Consider the following 18,833-nt stretch of genomic DNA (forward strand, 5'->3'; position numbering starts at 1 on the left):
CCCACCACAATGCCTGTTGAACTAGTGGCCGGGTCCATAAGCATGTGAGAAACATTATAAGAACAGAACAACCAATAATGTTGTGAACAACCCCCCGCCGCCAACAAATGCAAACCAGAGGCAACAGAAAAGCAGGAGTAAGGATGTAAATCCCAAACAGCTGTGGTCCAAAAAGAGATGAAATCACACAAGGAGAGTAGAAGATCTAGGAGAAGACCTGGCCTGAGTTTTAGAAGTGTGTGCATGAGAGAGTGAAAAAGAAAGCAAGAAAGTGTAGGAAATGTGTTCGAAACCACAATTTCCTTTGTAAAATGCAAGTTGAGAAGGAGTGTATAATTACATAATACGTTTGTGCACAGCTTTCCTACCGTAAATTAAAATGCTCATGGAGCAGCCAAGTATTGTACATGTAGTTTGCTACCAAGCTATGGGAGCCTATTAATTTCAGCTCGTGTAAGTGACTGAACAACTGGAATGATAAAGATAGAAGGGCCGGAAGTTAGGCAATATACTTTAACATGCAGCAAAGGAGTGGGCTAGCATTATCTCTAGCTACATCAGATTACTGAAAGTACATGTAGTACTATATACATTAGAAAAACAAATGTTTCCAACAAGGGCCAAGAACTGAATCAAATCACACTGAAGTGTGCACTCTGTTCTACATAGGAATGTTCCATGCAAAGTGAAGTTTTGTAACAGCTTAATAAAATCCAGTGAATTACTGTTGAGCGGGGCAGAATGCAAGTATGCTTAAAATGCTTACATGTATTGTGACTTATTTACATTTCGGTAGCAGAAATAGTTCTCTAAAGGATAATGTATTTAGGGGATGGCTTCATTATTTATTGTATCAACCAGACAAGCATATTTAGGAAAAAATATACTGGTCACAATCAAGTTTGTTAAACTTGACCCTTTAGTTCAAATCGGGGAAATCCAAGCACATACTTAACCATTAAATCAGTAAGAAAAAAGTGCTTAAATTGGATTGGTCCCATTTGGTTTTTTGCAGTTTCACTGCTATAGCTGCAGAAATCTTTTATTTATTTATTTATTTGTTGAATTTATATCCTGCCCCTTTCCTCCTGATATTTTAATAATATCAGAATATACTATTTTTTAAAAACCCAATCTGTCTTAGATACTCAGGATAATTTTTTTTAATTAACAATGCTTATTCTGAATATAGCATTTGGTGCTAAACTAATGTAAGGAGGAATGTTACTGCAATGCAACAAATGGATCAAAGCTATGATAGCCAATCTAATTTTTTTTCATGATTATCCAATATGATGTGCCAGATGAATAGTTCTTTATGGAAACATAAAAATACTATCAAACATTCATACCAGAAAATAAATACCAGTGCAATTTAAGCAATGTCATCGTGATATTAACTAAGTAATAAGGGGATCCGTTTGTGCAAAATGACAGGGCCATATATTGTGCTATTCAAATGACCAAGCAGCAGCTGTTTCTAGGCATGGCGCTACCACACTGTAAAAGCGAAACTCTGCATTGGGCTTCCCTAAACCACAAGCGCTGCCAAGATTTCTTCTTACATACTTAGGTCCCCTTTAACATCACAAGGAGGGGGAAAACACCCTAGCCAAAAAAAAAGTAGTCTTCATGTCACACTGTACAGTGAAGAAGTCTGAGAGCACCCAAATGACAACTGTCTATTTTACATGTGAAAATAAATAATGCAGTTGTGACAGTGAAAGAAAAGACTTCATTCTACATATTTGTATAGTACAAATATAGTTATGCCTTATCCTTGTTCTCAACAGGATATCAAGACTTGGATGGACCTAGTCTGACTCCTTGCTGATGTAGGAAATCCAGTACTACATCACACGATAAGTGGCCATTGACCTGCGCTTAAAAACCTGTAATGAAGGTGGCCTGTTCCACTCTCAAACAGCTTGCCCTGTTAATAATCATTAATTTCTAAATTGTGCACCCTCTTTCCATATCAGCTTCTTACTACCCAGAAGACTGTACTGCAGTAGCAGCAGCCATTTGTTTAAATGGTGATTGCATTAAGGTGACTGGCACGTTTGTTTTCCACAATGCAATTTTCAGCATCCCAAAATTCAGTTATCCATTCAGTAGGGAATGAATGGTATGTAACCATTTTGGAAGGCCGCAACAAGGGTCGAAAGACAATGGGTGCTGTTCTGAGATGCACTTGTCTAAGATTATTGCATACTCCTGGACTTTCTTAATTGCCTTTCTTCAGCAAAGTGTGGCTTCCACTAGAGAACTGACAAATTGCCTTTTACTGTTGGGAAACTCGCATGCCTATTCAAAAGTAAGACCAGTAGGACCTATTACAGGATCGCAGTGTATAGGATTGCAGTCTCAAAAGCCCTATTGCACAGCTGAACCATACTGAGCAAATAACACTATTAAAAAAAAAGCAAGATGTGAACACTAACTGGTGATATTAGGAATCCCAGACCACAATGTCTGGAAATTAAAAGCCACTAATTCCACACTTTTCAGTTTAAAACTAAAACCAGTAGAATAATTAAAATGGACTGTTAGTAATGGTGCCTCTTGCACAAAGTGCTCTGTTATATTCAGCAAACTATTTTTTAAAAAGTGCATAAGTATATGTACTAATATTCTTAGGTCAAAAATAACTGGAAGGATGTACATTGCAGAACGTGCTTTCAAATAAAATTAGAGGTGCTCTCAATAATGTATCACCTAATACTGTTATTGTTAGATCAATTATTTTCAACTATATGTAAACTTCCTGTTTCCTAAGATTACCGATATTCCCTCTGGCCTATATGCAAAACAAAAGACATACTAGATTAAAAATTAAATTATAAGATGCGTCCGATGTGGATTTACAATGCAGTTAGAATTCAGGGGTGGGATAAAATCTTGGTATCAACTACACTAGCAACCAAGTGAGTTTATGGCTACAATATCCAAGGAAAACTGGAAAAGACTAAGGATGGGTAACATGGTCGGGTGCTGACAACGGATGTTTCATCTTAATGCATAACCTATGCATGAAAATAAAAGACATCTAAAGAAGCACACAGGTTTGAAGTCGCGGTTAACATTCTATCATAATTAGAAACATTTCAAGAGCCCTGTAATTTCCAATCAAAATTACAGTAATTTCCAATACACAAGCCATGATTCATGACAGAATTTTTACATTCCATGAGAGATTATAGTGGCCTGGTGTATGACACAGTGAGTATAGAGCTAACATAAACAATTCCATTTAATGTTTAAACAGCACTTGGTGTTTAGAATCCCACAATAAAAGAAACATATTATTGCAGAAATTATCACTTTGACAGTGATTGAAGGGTAGGCAGGCATGTGGCCTGTAAAGCTATAATTTTTTACAGTCCACAGCTTGAGTTTAATCATTTTGATATAACATTTCCAAAATATCCTTTTAAGTATTCCTTACAGCATATAACTTTAAAAAGAAACATCTTTTCTATATAATGAAAGATGGAGCGACTCCCAACTGCAAATATTTCCAAAGCTGAAGCTTAAATAACAAAACAAACTGCAACAACAGAGTCCAAAATACATCCCCAATACAGAGAACTTATATTACTCAAGCTATAAGTGACAGACACACACCCTTTGGGTAGTTTTAAGATGCTGGTATCATGGCTAAGGATAATCTACCACTCAAATCAACTTTGTATTTAACTGCCCTGTCTGTACATATTTTCATGCATATAATCTAATTTTGGCCATGTGTTTCAAGAACTCTAACACTGCTAACAATAATGTACCACTATCTTCAGTGAACATAAACTGAGCATGATAGCTATGTGGAGAAAAAAAATCAAAAATGCCATTTCTATCTCCAGCAGTAAATTACCTTCACTCTACACACTGACTTTCTATTCAATGTCATTAAAAAAAGAGTGTGTTCATATTAAACCATTGGATATTCTATAGGTAACACTTGTATTATAATGTCACCCAACTACTAGCACTTAAAATTGAAAAGCTTGTACAACAGCATTTAAAATGGTTTCTGGGGCAGTAGCGGCAGATGCTGAGAAAGGCTCCGGTTTGGGACAGAACAGACTCTAAACGATCTGTGTCATCAGAATAAGGCAAGAAGGCAAAAAACAATACACTGAACCGAATAAGAGCCAATAAAAAATAAGGCAGCATAGGAAAAGGTACACACAGAATTAGAGAGGGGCAAGAAGTATAAGTATTTCTATGCAAATGATAGTTGCCTCAAGCTTAGACCGCCTGGTAATATTGACATAGTTTTGGGTAGACACTGTATACATAAGAGATACGAAGATAAGAGGAGAGGGTGATTCAAACCAGTAGTTGTACAGGGAGATAATATGTTAAGGATTGAAAAAGAGGAAGGGCTAACAGAGGTTTTCAGATGTCAACAGTGGTGTAATAATAATGATGATGAATATAATGGTAGAGAAAACTATGGAAAAAGAGAGGGGGAAGATAAGACTTAAAATTAATAAGTTAAATGAAAATAGACTATTTAGACTATTTATGATGATCGATGTAGAAGTATATAATTTGGACCTTCAGTGTGGTTTGAGTTGTGTGTCCCTGGCCATTAGGATGGTAGCTTTCCCTCATATTACTAGGAAAACATCGAATTTTACAACAGGTAAGGCAACATTCAAAGAAAGCTAAGCATACTTAAGATATTGCGAATTTTAACTGTTACATTGTTACTACCCAACACGTCCATATAGCATTCTGTTTCCCCCTCTAAATGCAGGCCAAATCAACTCCATATTGGAACAAATGTTGGAAAAGCAAATGTAGCCCACTGAGGCCTGATAAGGCCCTTACCTGGCTTTTAGTTGCTGCAACCTTTGCAAATAATGCTTGAGACACTTTAGCTCTCTTCATTTCCTGCTGAATCTCATCATAAATGGAAGCATTAATGTTCATAGTATTGTTTTCTGGTTTTCCATTCCTTTCTGTTGCAATAGCTGTAGTTTTTACCTGGAAAATAAGATATGAACGTCAAATTTCAAAGGATGCCCAACTGAATGGCACTACAGCTGTAACAACACACTACTTGTGTAGTGTGAGTTGCCAGCACCTGGAACCGTTAGCACTCCCCCAAGACCCTTCCACCAGCCCAGTTTTGAATAAAGTCAATGAAATAATTATTTCAACTAGCAAGCTTGAACCTAGTAAAAGTTCCTGAGCACATGCAAAGTGTCTTTCCTTTTCATTGAGAAAGTGGGTGACCTAGGGCCAGTCACAGTTTCCCAGCCTAATCTGCCTCACAGGGTTGTTGTGAGGAGAAAATGGAGGGGGAGAACTATGTATACCACCTTGATGTGTAAACAACAACAGTTTTTATCGATTTATAGAATCATAGAATTGGGAGGTAACCCCATCTCGTTCAAACTCCTGCAATACAGGAATCACAGCTAAAGACTCCCTGACAGATGGCCAGGTGGTTTGTGTTCTTGACTAGAAACCATCGTGGGGCAGGGGCTGCTTTCACAACGCGAGGCAACATTTCATAGAGCTGATCCACGCCTCTGGTTTCAGCAATTGATGGAGAGGCTGCAGAAATCTGTTAAGATGCACCATCAACCGAATCCCTCCCAGACAAGCAAGGTGAAAGTTTCTGCTCTTCCCTGCTGAGCAAACCTAGCAACTCCAGGCACCCAGACAAAACACGAGCAAATGTGTACGCTCTTTTCCCTCTAGGGCAGTGATGGCCAAACTTGGCCCTCCAGCTGTTTTGGGACTACAATTCCCATCATCCCTGACCACTGGTCCTGTTAGCTAGGGATGGTGGGAGTTGTAGTCCAAAAACAGCTGGAGGGCCAAGTTTGGTCATCACTGCTCTAGGGTCATTCCTGTCTCATCGATCAGTTCTTCATAGGAAGGTTACCCAGCAAGCCAGACACAGCCTTTTATCAAAACTACATTTTCTAACATGCTACATCCAAATAATGTCAAGAGCATGAGATTCTTTTAACTGGGTATAGATAAATATAATAGTAGACAAATATTAAAAGACTCTTTGAAAACTTGGAGGGGGATGACGACGATAGATGAGGACAAATTACTTCAGACTGCTTGGCATACCTTTATGAACTTGGGTTATAGGTTACTAGAGAAGGGTTGTTTCATTTCTCCAAACTCTTGCATAGCAGATCAGCCTCAAAAACATTTCCCTTCCTTTCTAACAGTTTCTCTTGAACCATTAAGAATATCATGGATGATTAGTCTGTTGTGCTCTGCTGAGCACTACGTATTGCTAATTAACCTTTCAGAGGCTATCTACAAAGGCTTTCCCCCCTCCAGAACTTCTATTGAAAGCATCAGTCACAATTTAATGTGTGTGATACTATATATATATATATATATATATTTAAAAGAAGCTTTTATAATACTATGTTTTCTGAAAAATAATAATTTAGTGTTAGAGTAAGGAATGAACTCAAGACAGAGCTAAGGAAGAAAGTGGAAGCAAAAGGACATAAAACCTTCACAATGTTAAATTGGTGCACCACCAAATCCCATAAGAAGAGTTGTTATTTATACAGCATTAAGGCACTTCACAAAATTTGAAAAAAATGCCTACTAAAATCTTACACCTAAAAAATTTAATACAACTAGGCATCAACTATGCAGTTATTTGTAATGGTGACAAAACTTTGCTAACATTTCTATGAAACTGCCATGAGCCTTTATTCTCATCTGTCTAAGAAAATATAATTTCCATTCCTAGCAGCTCTTTTAAAAATATTTAGAAAAGACACATCTCCTAGCAATTCTATCTATCTTGGCTGACAATAAAAACAGGAAAATTTGGAGTCATTCATATTTCTTGAACGAAGCCCAAATTTACCCAAACAGGTAATTTAACAGCTTTTCACAAATATGGGCTTTCTCATATTTTTTCCCATGTGAAAATGAACAAAAAACCCAACCCTTTTATATACATATTCCCATAAGTACTGTTTTAGTTTAGGAACAAAAATCTTTTTTAATCCTGGTTTAGCTTTTAATATGACATTGTACATTAAAATTCATAAAGTACTTCATTCCAGGCAAAACAAACTACTTTTCAGTTCAGTTCTTCAAATGACACAAGAGGTATAATAAATGCAGTCGCTCTCATTCAGAATGGCTTTTTATCAGGACAAAGTTTACTACTCCATTATTACAGTGGCGCCTGGAAGCATATTTATATTTAAATGTTAGTGTTTCCATTAACTGTCCTCTCCATGGTTACTTCTCAAGGATGGAAGGTTGTATTTCATATTTTGGCCATTTCACGTGTGTCATTAAAATAAGACTTGGCACAAAGGTAGTCAATTAGAACTATTTTCTATATAGTGAACAGCCAAGCATTTAGATTTCAAAGGTGTTTAAACGATCTTAATTAAGTGATAAGCTCACAGAAAGAAATCCTCTGAAATTAGAAATTGTGAGCAGTGTATCTGAAGACAAACGCCTTCTCAGCAGCAATGAGGGTCCATGCAGCCTCTAATTCAGAAACTTTAGTTCAATTTATCTTTGACTGGGTTTCGAGAACTATTGAAGAATCTGCTTAAATAATGTCAATGAAATTACTGATTATTTTTAAAAATATATATAGCTATGCCTGTTGCTAAAAGAGACATCCATCATTCATAATTCATGGCTGAAGATTTGTTATTGCTTTCTATTCAAAGATGTACCTCCCCTTCACACATTACTGTGTTCTTTGAAGGGCTCCACATACAGGCACTCATTGTGCCTATAAATGATCAAATGGAATTAACTGAGCCTGCAACACCCTTTAGGATTTTAAGCATTATTTCAGAGCTAGTGCAAGCCTTTAGGAGCTTCAGAGAACTATCATAATTTTGTACCCGGTTGACTTTCACACTACAAGGCTAAATCTCCGCAATCCATCTGAGGACTTACTAAGACTGCTGACTTCCTTTTTTTAAAAAGGAAACGAAATGCAGGCTGCACTGCTCGTGCAATTTTGATACACTAAACTCAACCAGAACTTCCAGCTGCATTACTGTATCTGAAAAAACAGCAGCTATACAGCTTGCCTTTCTTTTGCACACACCATCAAAGCACATCATTTGGCATCAAGCAGATCAGAAAGACTTTTAAATAGTTTACTTGTGTTGGTCGGCTGGGCGGTGTGCTTATAAGAGGTGTGGGGCCCATTGCAGAAGCTGCATTCAAACTTCTTTCCCTTTCATCCTGGTATATTCGATCTCTTTCTGCTTCCGGCAGCTGCAAGAAATTCTGCATAGCCCGAAGGTTTACCAGTAAAGATTGTGACGCGGTCTTGGGGTCTTCTTCCTTTCGCAGGATTTCTGAGAGCAAGCCCTGTAGAGGAAAAAGACACACACAGAGACACACACAAACACAAAGCCATATTACTCTATGCAGCCTTATATAACAAACAGCCACTGCTAATCATGATTTGCTTTGCTTCCTTAACTTTAGAAAACACACAACAAAAAGGCATTCATCCTGCATAGGAATATATTACTGACAATTTAGGTAATACAGAAGAGAGCCTCAATTGTATTCCTAATTTTATTAAGCATCTGCTTTACGCACAATACAGACTGAATCTGCTTAATTGGTCTCCTCTTTTTTACTGACTTAACTTGCCATGAAATCTTTCTAAGACAGACAATAAGAATAAGAATAAATAAAATACAAGTAATTCTGCAGCATTATTGCATCACTGCTATTCAAAGTCTGCAATAAGGCATATATTAAAACGATACAGGCATATCTAGAAATTTGAGGGCAGTTCACAATTTACACAGAACTTGTTTACAAAAGAGAGCGAGCAAAATCCACCTGTAGATTGTCATGTTGAAAACAGTACTTTGCTCCCCCCCCCTTCCCTGTTGTGCCCAACATTTGAAAAATATCATGACTAATTGTTGGATTGGATTATCACAGGTAATCATTGGAAACATGGCTCAATTGGTTATGGCAAATGTCTCAATATTTTTTCCTTCTCTCCTTCCCAAATAATTGGAAGAATCATACTCGCACAAACACACACACAGGAAAATAGTAGGAAATTATCCAATAAAATTTGGAATTTACAGCCAACTCACAATGGGGATTATTTAGTCATTTATTTATGTATTTGTAGTCAAGATTCAAAGGTAGCCGTCTATAGACTCTCACCCAGGTACTAATGACCCTCGCACAATCAGCTACCACAAACAGACTCTTAGTATCTAAAATGATCTTATCTTCCTTTAGGAAAGACACAGGAAGGTTTTGTTTCCACTCCAAAACAAAGAAACAGACCGACCAACCAACCAACAAACAAACAAACATGCCATTTTTTATTAAGAATGGCTTAGGTTTCTTGCCATATTTTAGGTAGCTGATCATTTAACTTGACCAAGCAGTTGCATAGAATCACAGAATTGCAAAGTTGGAAGGCATCCCAAGGGTCACCTAGTCCAACCCCCTGCAATGCAGGGATCCTGTCCACAGCCATTCCTGGGTGGACTCAAGCCATTAACCTCTTGGTTAACAGCCAGATGCACTGACCCATTGCACCACCAGGCTTCCATCCCTGACTTAGCAGTGGGATTTCCTTCAAGGATGGGAAACTTTGGCCCCCCAGACGTTACTGAACTACCTCTCTCTCCATCCTTGACCACTTGCCATGCCTGCAAGGCCCAATGGAAATGTAGTTCAGCAACACCTGGAGGACCGAAGGTTCTTCCTTCTTGATCTACTTGATTAGCTTACTGGGCGCTCCAGGAATGATCCACCCGCCTCGGGTTAGAGTGGCCAGTGAATCTGCATTATTAACTAAACCTGCAGCAAATGGCTTTGATAGGATGATCCACAGGTTTTTTTTTTTGTTTGTTTGTTTGTTTCTTCTTCAGGCAACCTTATTATACCCACATCAAGATTATTATTACCACCATCATCATTAAATTTGCATACCACCATTTATGTGAAGACCACAATAAAAAAATACAAAATGAGAACGCAAAGTTTCAAATAAAAACAAAAACAAACTCATAACCCCACCCCTAGAATTCTAGAGGAAGGCCTTTTTATGAAAGGATGCAGCTGATGGTAGAGTTAACACTTCACAAAGTCACAGAGATGTGAAGGCAACCTCAGTTAATCAAAACCCAGACTAGGGAGCAAAGAGAACTTAAGAGAGACTTAGAGGAGCCAACGTCTGCTCCACAAAACACTATATATATTTCGAAAACGGCAAATTCAATTTTATCTTTGCAAAGGAATTAAAAAAGAAAGCCCATGAAAAGCAGCCCAGCTACTTTAAGTACATTGTGTAGCAAAGAGGCTCAGCCTTTAAAACAGCTTACCAAGAAACAAAAAGATCACAACATTAGAAGAATTTGTCCAGCCATGCGCTGTGCAGGAAGAGTTCATAAACAGAGCACTGTGCTATAATATGTCATACCCAGTAGTACAAATGGTGACAACAGAAATGGATGACAATTTTTTTCTTAGGCGGTATATATTGTAAAGGCATTGACCTTCCAGGAAGAATAAATGTAATTATTTGTGGGTCAAATGTTAATTCCAAAACAGATTCAGGATATGATGCAACAGTAATTTCAGAGGAGAACTACATGGTATTCCAAGACAGAGACTTTTACCGCACAGAGGGTGTTCTATTACAGAAATAATATACAAAGAGGAGCAGTTCATTGCATGTGTGTTACAAGGTGGTAACCTCCTCAGCCTTAGAGTACCCGCCCAAGAGAAAAAGAAGGAATGTTTGGAGACATTATCTATAAAGAAGATGGTGACTAGTGTCAACTAGTGACCAACTAGATGCCAATGGGAAGCTCACAAGCAGATGAGTACAACAAAAATCTCCCCATTTGTGATTCCCAGCAAATGGTATTCAGAGCCCAACACAAGAGATAGAAGTCCGCACGGCTTCTGTGCATAAAGGTGCTGCTGCTGTTCCCTAACGTAAGGGGAATAATCTCCTAAGAAATTGATTCTGCACCGTTTCTAGCCCTTTGATAGTGTTCTTGTCCTCTCCCCAAATTTTGACTCTGTACAGCATTTGGGGGATCACTCTGGAGCTCAGCTCATCTCTGTTGGATTTAATAAGCCATGATGGGCGAGGCTTAAGTAAAAATATGGTTGGCTGGACCCAACCAAGCATCTTATCCAAATAATCAGGCTCCAATAACTGAAATTTATTCATGAAAGCTAGGGTATAAACACTGCATCCTGATGGTTGTGAACAACTTTATAATATATTATTATTATTATTATTATTATTATTATTATTATTATTACCCCACCCATCTAGATGATTTCCCCAGCCACTCTTCAGACTACATTGCAAATATATATAACTGCACTCTACCAAGGTTTGCACAAAATTCTTCCTGGGCTAGACTTCAAAAGATCTCACAATATTCAGAAAAGCTCTGCTGGATGATACTGAGAGGATTCAACAGCAGAGAAGAAAAACTGTTTCTGCACTTCCATCACTAGAGTAGCTTGATACTGGGCTCTATATTGTGGTCAGCTGGATACACCATTAATTTTTTTGTACCTGCATTCCAACCATTTTCATTTTTCAAAATTATATGTGTGTGCATTACTAGGAGGAGTGCATGGTTCAGAATTAATGTCAGTTGCATTCTGCTCCATTATTTTATGTATTGCTTATAACCCACTTTACTGAGGAAGCCCCAAGTTGCAAACAGAAAACTCAGCACAAAATATTAGGATAATCTATAACAAAACATAGCATATATTAACATATAAAAGAAGTAAAAGCTATAGTCATGTCAAAATAATGCAGTAAATGTGTTAAATCCATATAGAACTTATACAATGATTTTATGTTTTGGTCTAGTAGGGATATAATAGCCCACTATTGGCAAAAGCGAAATAAATACACACTGGGAAAGTGGGTAATAAGTACTATCTTGGAGAAACCAATTATTAAAACACATTGAAAGGAGTAAGTGCAGCAAACCTTAGTTGTACTGATTGTAGCTGGATTCCTACTGCAAACAAATTTCAGCATATAGTTTGTAACTTCTTTCCTGCATTGCTTTTTTTCCACAACATGCCAATTGCTTTTCCACTAAAAAATGGAAGGCAGAAATCACTAGCGTGCAGGCACACACACACACACGTCTCTATATAGACTATGTTCTTCCAAGCTCTTCACAGACCATAAACACTTGATGACCTTCATACATGAAAATATTTGGACCAAGTATCACTACAAAGCCATCCAGTGTTTGCCATGGCAGACATCTTGTCACAAAGTCCCACAATGCAAGCGTACACTTTCAAGTTAAGAGGGGGGGATGTCAAACTTTCATACTGTGTATGCTTTTCTTTGTCAGATCCAGATTGCTATTCAAAGAGATTTGGAATGTCAAGAAGTCTTCTAGTATATCACACTGAGATGGTCTAAATACCTAAACCTTAGCAATGTTTCAGAGATGACTAGAAAGTACTTTGCTGACCATTGGCAAGTAAGCAAATTGGAAAGGCTGATAACAGATGGGAGCTGTACTGATTGTACCAAAATCTATGAAGAAAAAAATCCTAGACTTTGTCCAGTAGGACCTTAGAGACCAACTAAGTTTGTTCTGGATATAAGCTTTCATGCGCATGCACACTTCTTCAGATATACTGTGTATCTAAAGAAGTGTGCATGCACACGAAAGCTTATACCCAGAACAAACTTAGTTGGTCTCTAAGGTCCTACTGGACAATTTTTTATTTATTTCGACTGCATCAGACCAACACGGCTACCTACCTGAATCTAGAATCCTAGACCTTGTTCACAAAGGGGATAAAAGTATAATCACAAGTTGTGAACAAGCCATGCGGATAGCACAATACTAGAAATGACATAAAAAACCAAAATATTATCTTGTGACTGTTTTAGAAGAAACAGATTGTGACAACAGAATCTTTCATCACTACACCCCAATGGGAGATGGACATTATTTGGCAGACACTAAGTAGTATTAAAGGTATATTGAGATACTCCCTTGCCTGGCATTATCTGCCACAGTGCTGTTGTACGACTGAATAATATCTTTGATAACTTTGGAATTCCAGATAAATTCATGACCGAAAATATAATCCAATTTGCAGCAACTGAATTCAGTCATTCTGGACATCTTATAACTTTTGCTATGTTACCAACAGTTAAAGGACAATAGAAGTACAGACTGCAATGAAAATCTTGAGGGGGGAAATGACATATATACTTGCTCTTTTAAACTTCAGGTCAACGCTATTGATTCTACTGGATACAGTCCAGCAAATTGCTCATGGAAAGACAAATCAGAATACTATTCCAACCCTACAGAAGAACCTCTTTCCAAAAAGGCCTGAGTTGGAAAAAGTTGCTGCTTCAAGTTAGCAAGCCAAGAGAAGTTATGAGCATTCTATAACTAATCCAGTTCAAAGCAGTAACTGCCACATTTAAAGAGAGGAGACAAAGTTTATATCAAATTTGTTGGAGAAAACTTGATGGCATCAGCTACTGTGGAAGAAATTAAATACCCAGATAATACTCTGTTAAGATGGTACATGGAATACTCAAAAGAAACCAACATATTCGTATCCCCAAGAAGTTACAATCCCTAAATACACAAAGTAGTACTTGAAATCCCAAGTTCATCTACTGAGAATCAGTCAGAGCCATTTTGTAAGACTGAAAGTTATATTACTACTCAGATTGTCATACGTTCTATACCTAAACTACCCAATACAGTTGTACCTTGGCTCCTGAATGCTTTGTGAGTCAAATGTTTTGGCTCCCGAACGCTGCAAACTCAGAAGTGAGTGTTCTGGTTTGCAAACATTCTTTGGAACCCAAATGTCCAATGGGGCCTCCGTGGCTTCTGACTGGCTGCAGGAGGTTCCTGCAGCCAATCGGAAGCCACACTTTGGTTTCCGAACATTTTGGAAGTTGAACGGACTTCCGGAACAGATTCTGTTCGACTTCCAAGATACGACTGTATGTTGATTTATTCATCTACTGTTTCTTTAAGTAAAAGGGATGAGCTGTGTGGACAGTGTGGAGGTATAGATAATGACAATGTCTATAGCTCCAAATGTAATCAGATCACCAGTAGCACTGGATTAGGAGTTCCCCATGTTTGTCTGCCCTTGAGAAAGACAACAGGTTTCTCGTCTAGTTTCCTGACCGCTATGCCCACCATGGCCTAGAGCACGGATGTGAAACCTGTGACCCTCCAGATATTGCTAGACTACAACTCCCATCATCCCTGACCACTGATCAAGTTGGCTATGCCTAATGGGAGCTTGAATATTTTTGGACACGGACAATGACAGCTACCCTATCTTGCTTTTTCAGCTTTAAGCTAGAAATGGAAAAGCAACTTTGCTTCCCTACTTCTAAATTCTGTAGCCAGTGGGCAGTCCCTCTTTCTCCACCACCAAATGTCAAATGGGGGGTGGTTTTCAATAGGATCCCTCCCCCACCATCACTATGCACTCAGTCATGATTCTCGCCCTGGCTGTAATTGTGGGAAGAGAGAAGACTGATATGAAGCCAATGCTATTTGGTAAAGGGAAGGTTAAATCCTAGGGTGGAGAGACAATCTATAGAGAAGAATATGGCTACAGCTATATAATATGCCAGGGACGCAGGTGGCAATGTGGGTTAAACCACAGAGGCTAGGGCTTGCCGATCAGAAGGTCGGCGGTTCGAATCCCTGCAACGGAGTGAGCTCCCGTTGCTCGGTCCCTGCTCCTGACAACCTAGCAGTTCGAAAGCACGTCAAAGTGCAAGTAGATAAATAGGTACTGCTCCGGCGGGAAGGTAAATGGCGTTTCCATGTGCTGCTCTGGTTCGCCAGAAGCGGCTTAGTCATGCTGGCCACATGACCCGGAAGCTGTACGCCAGCTCCCTCGGCCAATAAAGCGAGATGAGCGCCACAACCCCAAAGTCGGTCACAACTGGACCTAATGGTCAGGGGTTCCTTTACCTTTATCTAATATGCCAGTACAGCAGAGTGATAGGTCATGTAGCAATTGTGCAGCTAATTCAGATGTGTATGCATGGAAACTGATCAAGAAAACATGGGAAAGGGAAGTTTTATTCAAAATATATTGCAGATGCCCTTTTAGAAGTGAGTTGCCTGTGTGGAAGCAACCATGCAGTCCATCAACATCTGGAAGGCCATTGGCCCTCCATCCCTGGCTTAGAGTCTAAGTCAGCCTTTCTCAACCTTGGGTCCCCAGATGTTGTTGGACTAAAACTCCCACTATCCCTAGCTAGCAGGATCAGTGGTTAGGGATGATGGGAGTTGTAATCCAGTAGCATCTGGGGACCCAAGGTTGAGAAAGGCTGGTTTAAGTGTTACACAACACTCCCGTCAGAAGAGGTTGTCTTGAAAGGAGGTATGCCCAAATCTTAAAATTATACCATTTCTTTACTGCAATAAACTAGCAGTTTTCTAGTCATGTGGGCTGTAGCTGATAGGTTTTACTGATTTATTCCTGTTGTTTTAAAAAATAAATGCTCTTATTGATTTTTACTGAATGCCACTTTGCAGAAAGTGGTCTGTAAATAATATTAAATAAATAAATAAGATATAAGCATAATTACTACAGTGATTATATTGCAACCAGCTACACCAGCGATTACCCCATTAATGCAGTCAAAGTAATTTGTCAATGTATTGTAATTCTGTTATTAAACTTTTGCTATGAGTGAAAAAAGAGGATGAGTTTAGATGTGCTAATTTAGGAGGTCTGTTTTTCCCCTTACAGGAGAAGTCAATTTAAGCCACAGCCACATCACACAAAAAATGAACATAATCTTTACAAATCATTCAAGTATATTTCATTAGTAATTGCACAAATATGTTCAATAAGTTTCAGTGCTTTCAAAAGCTAATTATGAATTCTTTAAAATAGGGAGATAAATGAAAGTGTCTGCCAATATGAACTAAAACATAGCCTGTCTGGCCCCCAGTTTGTCTGCTCTTTGAACGTAATCACTGATTCAGATAGATTTTATCAGGCTCCTGGAACTTCAAAGCTCTCTGAAGAAAAATATGATTTGCTCCCAAATATGCAGAACATCCTCATATGCTGTCTTTACTGCAATGGATTGAAATCTCATATCCAGGTGGAAGATTATTTTCAAACTCCACCCGCAAGTTTGGAGTCCTGCCAAGTAAGTTATAAGCAGACACATTTATCTTTGTCGCTTATTAGCGAGAGGAGAGCTGTCATGATAGTGTAATAGCACCTTTTTACCTTTTACTCAAACAGTGATATGGGTAGTGTGCTTTTTCTTAAATTACACTATGAAGAATTATACGAACACAGTGGCAATTTCTGTTATACTTAAGCAGGCAAATTTCCCTCCACCACATAATTTACAGAACTCAAATTCAATAAAACATTACAGGATGGTCCATTACTGTTATCAATTTTGAATAATCCATCTTCATTCTTCATTTTACTGGAAAATAAGCAGCGTGCCAAAGACAAGGGAGAAAAGGAGGAAAGAAGAATTGAAGAAAGCCTTACTGGGTGGTGTGGGGAAACCGTTGATGTGGCTTTAAAATTACTGCATGGGCATTGCAGTACCCGCATGTTATTTCTTTAAAATTGAAGCTGTTTAGGGGTAAGGGGCATCTACAAAATCTCTCTTTCCAAACTGCAAATGCTCTCCACTCCCCATATTCAAACACCCCTCATTTTATCCGGATATACTGCCCTGCAGTTCATTGAGACTTCTAAGTCCCAATGGAAGAAGCATGGAACATTAATTACTTGCAAGTAGGTTCCCATGTTGTCTGTGTCAAGCAGCAGGCTAGGGAACCTGAAAACGGATCTACTTGTTAGCGGAGATCCAGCCTGCTGCTTAACATGGCAGAGTGGAACCTTTCCTCCCAAGCATATAATTTCAAGAAGGAAGTCCTCAAGACTAATCAATGTCACTGCTAAGCAAAAGAAAGGATTTAAAACCTTCCAATAGGATTTCCTAGACCCTTCAACAATGTACTACTCTCTTCTTATTGATGATGATGATGATGATGATGATGATGATGATGTATTGAATTTATATACTGCCCTATACTCAGGGGTCTCTCTTAAACTGCGGTTGTTGTATGGAGCACAGTTTATGGGACACACATTGAAAAATGTTTAGTTGGTGCAAATTCAAAGTTTGATTTCCCCCCTTAAATATCCAAAAGCATTTCTTCTCTTTTACTGTACTATTTAACAATAAAATAATGATTAATGGAATTGCTGCAGCTTCTCTCTCTCTCTCTCTCTCTCTCTCTCTCTCTCTCTGTGTGTGTGTGTGTGTGTGTGTGTGTGTGAGAGAGAGAGAGAGAGAGAGAGAGAGAGAGAGAGAGAGAGAGAGAGAGAAACACTAATATGTGCCATGGGAAAGGGTAAAATCGAGAAATTAACAGATAACAATTTCAGAAATGAAACTTTCAAAAAAAACCCCAACCCATCATATTTGGAGATTTAAAATATGTGAAATAATATATACATGTAGAAGCCTCGAGCATAAGCAAGAGACATGCTTAGTAGAAACATCAGTAGCTGCTTCAGAAGCATGTATGAACAAAAAGACTAAGAAATCTTACAAATCAAAATATCTGTTCCTTCTGTATGAAACAGCTCTTTGTATTACACATAATATCTGAAACAATAGTAAACTTGCCTTAACAGAGCTGATTTTTAGATAGACCCTCTATTTACTAATATCTTTTACATTAAAATGCTGTATGAAAGTTTCTTTTTATGTAAAAAATGAGGGAAAAGACATAAGACAGTTAAGTGGGACACAAAAGAACAAAATATATTTCCCCTGCCCCTTATTTGTACAAGGTGCAGTGGAACCACCGTCTCTGGAATGGTGGAATATATATTACAGAAATCATGGTCTGTACCAACTAAAATATGCATGAATTTGTCCCAGAATATGGCAACACCAACTTTTTGACAAGAGTGTTACAGAAAAATTCATATGCATACTAGTAAAATGAGAGCTACTACTTAAGCAAAAATCGCAAGGCACCCTTCCCAATCCAGTGCCTTCGAGATGTTGTTGTACTGTAACTTTTATCATCCTTGACCGACGGCATGCTGGATAGAGCTGATGGATATTATGGCCCAAAACATCTGCAGACCACAAGACTGGCTGGGGAAGGCTATCCCAATTGTTAGTGAATTTCTGTGCACTAGCCAAAAAATTTAAGCTCTTAAAAAGCATACTACTCCCTTAATCGGAACTGCTTTTTTCAGTGAAACTAGTTCTTGGTTGTCCAAGAACAATTTAAAAATAACTTCAGTCCGTAGCGTAAATTCCACATACAGAAATATCCCACAATTTATATTCACACACATTCAACTTAATTAAAATTCAGCAGATGTAATATTACCAAAAAAACCCTTCCTCCATTTCAGTAGAAGTCACAGAGCTGGAAATAATCACAAATATTTTCAATTCACATTGTTTCAATGAGCGACTCAAGAATAAAAGCAGTTACATTTTCCAAAGCTCAGGCTGATGGACCTTGCTAATAGTTTGTGCAACAAAAATAAGTCAAACATTGATTTGCACTGATGAAGTAAAAAACCTAAAGTGAAAAACTGGACTTTAAAAACCCGTACTAAAATGGGGTTATCATGGTTGTCCTACGAATATTTTTCTTTTATAAAAAGTGGGGAAGATTTTGTTTGAGGCAAGATTAATGAAAACGAACGAAGGGCTAGGTGGAACTATCTGTGCTCATTTGGAGCCTTAGAAACAACTGGGCTGTTGTATCAGAACTTGAGAA

The 18,833-nt window shown here is 38.2% G+C and overlaps 1 protein-coding gene across 15 annotated transcripts in view; it reads right to left on the reverse strand.

The window, feature by feature from the left end:
* SATB1 (SATB homeobox 1) overlaps positions 1–18,833 on the reverse strand; it is a 116,257-nt gene that overhangs the window by 34,529 nt on the left and 62,895 nt on the right. For 11 of the 15 annotated variants that reach the window (XM_053359743.1, XM_053359728.1, XM_053359733.1 and 8 more), the window contains 3 exons: positions 11,999–12,109; positions 8,143–8,355; positions 4,840–4,995 (listed from right to left, as the gene is read on the reverse strand). In XM_053359743.1, coding sequence (XP_053215718.1) covers positions 4,840–4,995; positions 8,143–8,355; positions 11,999–12,109 — 480 coding nt within the window. The remainder of the gene's footprint in view (positions 1–4,839; positions 4,996–8,142; positions 8,356–11,998; positions 12,110–18,833) is intronic. The other 4 variants (XM_053359739.1, XM_053359741.1, XM_053359740.1 and 1 more) reach the window with 1 other exon arrangement.

Source organism: Podarcis raffonei, chromosome 12, assembly GCF_027172205.1.
Source record: "Podarcis raffonei isolate rPodRaf1 chromosome 12, rPodRaf1.pri, whole genome shotgun sequence".
Taxonomy (NCBI): domain Eukaryota; kingdom Metazoa; phylum Chordata; class Lepidosauria; order Squamata; family Lacertidae; genus Podarcis; species Podarcis raffonei.